The 7,520-nt window shown below is 62.6% G+C and overlaps 1 protein-coding gene across 1 annotated transcript in view; it reads right to left on the minus strand.

Moving 5' to 3' along the window:
• Window positions 1–7,520, minus strand: part of STK11 (serine/threonine kinase 11) — a 16,540-nt gene that overhangs the window by 4,983 nt on the left and 4,037 nt on the right. The window contains exons 2-6 of the mRNA XM_007460393.1: window positions 2,907–2,990; window positions 2,008–2,097; window positions 1,157–1,289; window positions 916–1,052; window positions 32–159 (exon numbers count right to left, since the gene is read on the minus strand). Coding sequence (XP_007460455.1) covers window positions 32–159; window positions 916–1,052; window positions 1,157–1,289; window positions 2,008–2,097; window positions 2,907–2,990 — 572 coding nt within the window. The remainder of the gene's footprint in view (window positions 1–31; window positions 160–915; window positions 1,053–1,156; window positions 1,290–2,007; window positions 2,098–2,906; window positions 2,991–7,520) is intronic.

The raw sequence follows: 7,520 nt of genomic DNA on the forward strand, positions 1-7,520 counted from the left end.
ACAGCCCAGCCTCCTGCCTCGAGGGCCTCACCTTTGAGCAGGTCTGAGAGTGGGGGGCCGCAATCCCCCGGGATGGTGTAGTCCCCCTTCCCGATGTTCTCAAACAGCTTGTAGATATTGTCCCCCTCGAACGGGTACAGGCCTGTCGTGATGTTGTAGCTGCGGCCCCAGGAAAGACAGACCAGTCAGGAGGGCCTGCCTCACGCCCCAGCCTGGAGCCAGCCTGGTCCCGAACCTTAACCACCCCCACCTGTGGGGACTTGGACTTGGTGAGGAGAATGTTCTGGAACACATGGTGGTGGCAGCTCACTAGAAGATATGGAAAGCCACCGGATGGTACGCTCTGACACGGTGGGCCAACGGTACACGAGTCAGCTCTCAGTAACATGAAACGGGACACCCACGCCACCGGCTGCGCGCACAGGGGGCTGCGGCATGAACTCGCCTCGGGCAGGAGAGGCTTCCAGAGAACACAGGCCCACTTGGTGCCGCCTGAGCTCACGGAGGGACAGACGAGCACGTGGCGGCGTCTGGGTCGGGGGTACGCAGCGGTGGGCCGAGCATCGCCGGCGACTCACGGTGTCTGAGAATTCTCAGCCCCAGGAGTCAGGACAGAAACACCCACCCAACAGCGACTGTGGCCAGTGTGGGAAGCAGCGCAGGTGGAGACCAGCACAAGCCCAGGGTGGGTGGGGGCCAGGAGGACGGCCCGTCCAGTGCCTGTCCCCCCTCCCATGGGGGCTCCTGACCCCGGCTCTGTGGCCTCCACAGACTCTAGGGGGCGGCAGCAGCTGGGGGACCTGCCGGGAGGGACAGGTCAGGGAAGCCTGGAGCCCAGACAGGGTACCTGGGGCCGGGGTGGGGGGGCGAGGGAGGACCCCTGGGGTGGAGGGACCCAGGCCCAGGGGCACTTACAGTGTGACCCCAGCTGACCAGATGTCCACCTTGAAGCCAGAGAAGGTGTCCAGGCCATTGGCGATCTCGGGCGGCTGGAACGCGGGGGAACCCTGGCTTGTCCGGCACGTGTCGTCCTCGGCAAACGGGTGCAGGGCCTGTAGCAGCACCAGACAGCCCTCAGGGAGCGGCCCTCGGTGGGGCCGGGACCCCACCCTGTGTCCCCACCCTGGGTCCGGCTTGGGGGTGGTGGGGCACCTGCCTCGGCCACGCCCAGGTCAGAGATCTTGAGCGTGCCACCTGTGGTGAGCAGCAGGTTGCCGGGCTTGATGTCCTTGTGCACGATGCCCTGGCTGTGCAGGTACTCCAGGCCGTCCACCAGCTGGCAGAAGTACCTGCAGGGCACAGCCTCTGTGACCCACTGCACCAAGAGGCGCAGCCCCACCTGTCGGGAGCCAGCTGCCTGGAACGGCTGCCTGCAGCGACCCAGCGGGACCAAGGATGGGAGGCCGAGGCTCAGGGGCCGTCGGTGCCGGGCAGCCCATCAGGGAACCAGAGGGCCAGTGGCCAGGCTGAGCTGCTCCTGGGCCCCCGCTGCAGTAGCTCCCACCAGGAGCACCTGCCCCAGCTGCCCCCCCCAGCCCGGGCAGCTCAGGGGCCCTGCTATCACCCCAACCTCTGTGGCCTGGATACAGACCTGCTGCCCCCCCCCCGTCCCCCCTGGGGCCAGGGACCCAGGGCAACCCACTGACCCCTCATGCCACAGGCCAGCTGGTCCTACAGCAATTGGGTGTTACGGGTTGACTGCCCAGGAGAACTAACCAGCCGGGGCAGTACAGGCCGCTGTCAGGGGCTTCCCAAGCACAGGAGGCCCCAAAGCCTCAGTGGCGGCCACAGTGGGTCAGGGAGGTGCACAGAGAGGAGCCTGTGGGGCTGCCAGGGCGTCCACAGCAGGTGGGCTGCGGGACTGCAAACTGAGCCCCAAAGCCCTGAGGTTTGAAACATACTTGAGCTTTCATTTCACTGATGATCAGAATTAAGTTGTTCAAACGCTTGGACCCGTGAGTGACCAGGCGGGGGCGGAGGGGGCAGCAGTGGGGCCCGTACGCTCACCCGTGGGCCTGGCACACGGGGAAGCGCTTCTCGGGCACGCTGTCCAGCATCTCCTGCATGCCGCACACGCAGTACTCCATCACCATATACGTGCAGCAGCGGCAGTGCTAAGGAAAGCACGCTCAGCCAAGACCCTGCCCCAGATGGGCCATTCCCAGGGAACAGACAGATGCTAGGGGGTGAAGGCTGCACTAGTGCAGTGAGCTGAAGACCCCAGAGGGATCACAGGTGCTGCAGGAAGCCCCCCGGTCATTCCACACCCCAAGGAGGAGCTCAAGCCCCAGCCCTGGCCCCCAAAGGAGCGAGGGAGGGGCGTGTTGGCCCTGTGGAGAGAAGGCCTGAGCAGGGGCGGGAGGCCAGGGAGAGATGAGGGCAGCACAGGGGTGGGGCTGTGGAGCAGGGATGGGGAGCCCAGGGCCAGGCTGAAGCCCCCCAGCCGCATCTACACCGTGGAGGGGCAGCCCTGCGACTAGGATGGAGAGGACTCCCATCACCCTGCATCCAGCGAGTCAGTGACAGGTCCCTCTGCGACATAGGCCCCTCGGCAGGCCCCTGGGCCCCTATACGCTGCTTCTCGGAGCTGCAGCTCAGGAGTAAAGGGCGAAGGCCGAGGACACGCCCAGTACACCGTTGCCGCAGTGACACACTCCCCATTCCATCCCCCATGCATCCGCCACAGGCCAGGGAAAACAGCCCCCCAAACAGAAGCCAGGAAAGCGACCCGCTCCAGGGACCAGGCTGACAGCAGGGCCCCAGCTCCACATGAGAACAGGAGGTCTAAGCGGAGAACGAGCCTGCATCCTGCAGCGCCCCCTGTGGGCACTCACTGGAGAGGGGCCCCGGCCCCAAGGTCGGCAGCACTCAGGGAACACCTGGCACCCTGAGCCCCAAAAGGATATATCTTCTGCTTCTCCTCGTTGTACAGCACGTCCACCAGCTGGATGACGTTTTTGTGCCGTAACCTCCTCAGCAGCTGGATTTCCCTGAAGACAGAGGACGGAGGCGTCAGCCAAGCCCCGTGGCCCGGCAGTGCCACCAGCCCCCAGGAATCGTGCAGAGGGCAGCACCGGAGTGAGCAGCTCCGCACAGGGGCAGCTAGTCCTGGGCATGTCCCCGAGCCCAGCAACACGACCAGGCCCCGTACCCGCATTTTAACTGAAGACGCACAAAGACCACAGCGAAGGCCGCGCGGGGACAGCGGGAGAGCACGCGGGAGTTGGGGCTCCAGCCAGGTCCCCGCAACCCCCCACCCACTCCTCCCTCTGGAACTGAAGCCCAGGCTCCCCGCCGCTGTCAGGGCAGCTCCATGAGGACTCCCTGCAGGAGCCGGGGGTGGGGTGGGGGGTGGGGGCGGGCAGCTCTGCAGAAGGTTGAACAGTCACCAACTGACCCAGCACCTCCAATCAGGGCACATGCCCGGGAGGACTGAGAGCACGGCGACCCGGTCACACGTGCTCATGGCGGCACCGTCCATGGGAGCCCAAGGGCGGATACAACTCCAGTGTCCCTCCACACACGGGAACATCACTCAACCCTGAGAAGGGGTGAAAGCCCTGACACTCCTACAGCGTGGACGGACCCTGAGAACACGATGCTCAGTGAGAGAAGCCAGACACAGAAGGACACACAGTGTGTGATTCCATTGATGGGAAATGTCCAGAACAGGCCAGTCTACAGACAGAGAGTGGGTTCCTGGTTGTCAGGGACTGGTGATGGGATGGGGTGACTGCTGATGAGGACAGGACTTCCTTTTGGGGTAACGGAATGTTCTGGAAATAGACAAAGATGAGAGTTGCTATGAAGATACTAAATGTCACCGAATTGCATGGTATGTGAATAATACATCAATAAAGATTTTTTAAAGTCCTCACCGGGAAGCCCAAGCATGAAACGTAAGACCAACCGGGCAGGTGAGGGGTCCCCAACGTCATGAGACCCGAGGCGCGTGCCTCCCACTGTCCACATTCCGTGAAGAGGTCGCCTATTCCAGGAAGCCGTTCCTGACCACACCCCACCCTCGCACACCAGCGCGGATCCTGTGCCTTCGACACCACCCACCCTCCCCAGCGTAGGTCCTGCTCCCATGCAGATTCCCCGGCCCGGCACTTATGCAGCCTCTGAAGGGAGGGTGCCCCGGAAACAGCATTTGTGTGTAGCACCCATTCCCCAGACCCATAGCACAGGAGGCCACCGACTTGCTGGGGGAAACACAGCTTTACAGCTGCTTCCCGTGAGCTCACTGCCTACCTGCCCCCCATCCCACTCCCACCCTCACCAGAGGGTTGCAGGGCGCAGCAGTAACTCTGCCCTCATTCCCCCCATCATTCCGCGCTTATCGCTAACCACCTGACCTCTGAGGTCTGGGATGCTGCACACATTTCAATCCACACCGGAGTGGGGGAGGGGAGGAGACTCACAGACGCTGGGGTCACCCCGGTTTACGCCGCCTGCCTTTGGGATTTATCCTGGTGTCCAGTGGAACAGGGATCACACTCAATTTTCCCCCAAATAAACGACACACAGTAGCTCCGCCTCAGCACTGTGACGTCGGGGCGTCCTGGGCTCTATGGGGTGTGGAGCAGCATCTGACCTCCACCCCTTTGATGCCAGGAGGCCCCCTCCCTCATCGTGACAACCACAGATGTCCCCAGGTATCGCCAGGTGTCCCTGGGGGCAAGACGGCCCAGGTGAGAGTCCTGCTATAAAGGACCAGGAATGTCCTGGGGTGTGGGGAGCAGGCCCTGTACCGCCCCTTCTGGCTTGTGAGCCCCTCCTGACTTCTGGCAAGTGCTCCCTGAACCTTCCCACCTCGGGCCCCAGTGCTGGTCTCCCAGACCCCACTCACTCACTCAGTCCTGCAACGGACGGGCCTTACCAGGCCCCTGTGGGTCAGGCCCCGGTCAGGTGGGTGCCCTGTCCGTGGGGGCTTGGGTGCACCTCTGACACTCCGGGTCCACCACCACTTGTCAGGGAGCGGCCCTGTGCCCCCAGGCATCCTTCTCGCTCTCGCCCAGATCACCCCACAGCTCTGACTGCCAGCCTTGCTTGCTGCCAGCTCTCCGGGGCCAGAGCTCGGCTCTGGTGACTCAAGGACCCTCCCCCGCAGGCAAGTCCCCTCCCTTTCTGACAGTCGAGGGCTGGTGGCCGCCCTGGGCCACACGGCACAGCAGCCTTTGTCATGACAGTGGTGACCAGGCCTTTGGGGTCCCTGCCAGGACTGAGTACAGAACTCCTCCTCGCAGGGGTCCCAGGGGCAGGGGTTCCAGGGGCAGGTGCAGAGCCAGCTCCCCTCAGAGACCAGTGTTTGGCACCTGCTGTCCACCCAGCCAGCCAAGTACCCGCTGAGCTACCTGGCCAGAGCCGCCATGGGGTCTGCGGCCCAGAGGGGAAGGGTGTCACATGGGGAGCAAGCTGTCGCGAGCTGCAAGCTGGGGGCGCTGAGGGAGGGCCCAGCGCAGACTCTGACCCCGTGCCAGCCTCCCCGGGAAGCTGGCTCCGGGCACTCTCCCTCTCGTCTCCATCCAGAGCCGCTACAGGGGCTAACTAAACCGCACGTGTGGACAACAGGAGGCCCTTCGTACCTGGAGCCAACACATGGCCACCACCTGGAGCGCTTACAGCCAGGCTTCAAGCAGCATCTGCAGACCCGAGTGTGGGAACCCGCCTGAACGCAGACGCAGGCTGCCAATAACACGCATGGCAGCTCCAGGATGGGGGCCCGCGGCTAGTCCAGGGGCCCTGGGGAGCTCACCCCAGGCCTTCCAAGGCGAGGACAAGCCCCATGGCTCTGCCTTCTGTGCCGTGAGATACCTGGGCCTGGAACCATCTTCCGGGCCGCGCCTCCCCATCCGCCCACTGCCTTTGGGGCAAACTTCTGTGCGGGAGGAGGCGGACGGCAGCACCCCTCCCTCCACAATTAAACAGCTCACCCCCTACTCCGATGCTGACAAAGCCAGCCCTGACGGGAGATCCCCGTGCTGTGGGTGCGTCGAGCGCTCATGTGGTCAGTTAACTGATGGAAACCTCCTGGAGAAAAATGTGTAGGTTCCAGTATGGATACCAGGGAAGTGGCTACAGTGTCCAGCTCCTCCGAAAGAGGAGAACCACACCCACAGGCGGCATGGAGATGCGCGCTCCGAGCGGGTAAAAGGGGCATGCAGGAGGACCCCCGAGACATTCACCGCAGAGACCGGGCCAGGGAGGGGCTGCTACACCTTCTCTGAGTTCTCCGTCTCCTACAAGGCACACCACTGACCGGAAAAAAAGAAAAACAGTATTTAAAAAAAGAGGAAAAGCCAGGCGCTCAGCCAGGATGCAGGAAGTAAAGTGACAGGAAGCCGAGCCTTCCGGCCCGGCCGCAGCTGCTCAGGGCGGGTGTCACAGAGACCTGCCTGCAGTGCCGCCCGAGCAGAGCGGACTGCTGGGGACGGACTCGCTGACTACCCAGGAGGGAAACGGAAGAGCCCCTGGAGCTCAGAGAGGAATGGCAAGGAGCTGCCACCATGGTCGCCCATCCCACAGCCACCGGGGATGCAGCCACCTCATTCCCTCCAGACAGGGATGGTGACAGGCATGGGTCCACAGAGAGCAGGGTAGGGGCCGATGGCAGCTCTGGACGAGGGACACTGAGCAAGACCCCCCTCACCCCTTGGCCTCTCTGCTGATGCTTTTAATCATATGGCAAGAGGCCATCGGGGATCCGGCAGAGAGACTAAAATGAGGAGGAATTCACTAAAAGTGAAGTTCAACACAAACACTCGCTCACGCAGCTTCCCAGAAGCACAATTCCTAACGGGCACCAAGTGGGGACAACCCGAATGTCCACTGACGGGTGAATGGATACACCACGTCCCTCCACACCCGGGAACATCCCCTGAAAAGGGGTGAAGCACTGACACTCACTACCACGTGGACGGACCCTGAGATCACGATGCTCAGTGACAGAAGCCAGACACAGAAGCACACATGGTGTGTGATTCCACTGATGGGAAACGTCCAGAACAGGCAAATCCATAGAGACAGGGAGTGGGCTCCTGGCTGTCAGGGCCTGGGGGAGTGAATGCCGATGGGGGAGGGGTTCCTGTTGAGGGGATTGGAGGGATGTCCTGGAATTAGAGGTTATGGTTGCACACTCTGTGAAAATACTAAATGACACTGAGTTACCCGCTAATAGTTGAATTTTATGTCACGTAAATTATGTCTCATTAAAGCCGTTAAAAGAACAAATCGCCACGCAGCACGAGGTCAACATGGGATAAAGGGCAGCTTTGCTGTGATTCCCAACACACTCCTGAGTGAGGAGCCAGTGTCCCCCCCCACCCCCTGCGCCACAGCCTGGGGTGTATCCCAACGGCCCCTGAGCTCCCACTGCACCTCACAGTCACCCGCCTTGGCCAGGGAAGGACCAGACAGGGAGGCCGTGAGGACGTTCAGTGCGGGGTGCCTCAGTGGACCAGCCATGCCCTATCGCTGCCAGCTTGGCCTCATGGCAGAATCCTTCCCAACGGGGGGGG

Source organism: Lipotes vexillifer, unplaced genomic scaffold, assembly GCF_000442215.2.
Source record: "Lipotes vexillifer unplaced genomic scaffold, Lipotes_vexillifer_v1.1 scaffold225, whole genome shotgun sequence".
Classification (NCBI taxonomy): domain Eukaryota; kingdom Metazoa; phylum Chordata; class Mammalia; order Artiodactyla; family Lipotidae; genus Lipotes; species Lipotes vexillifer.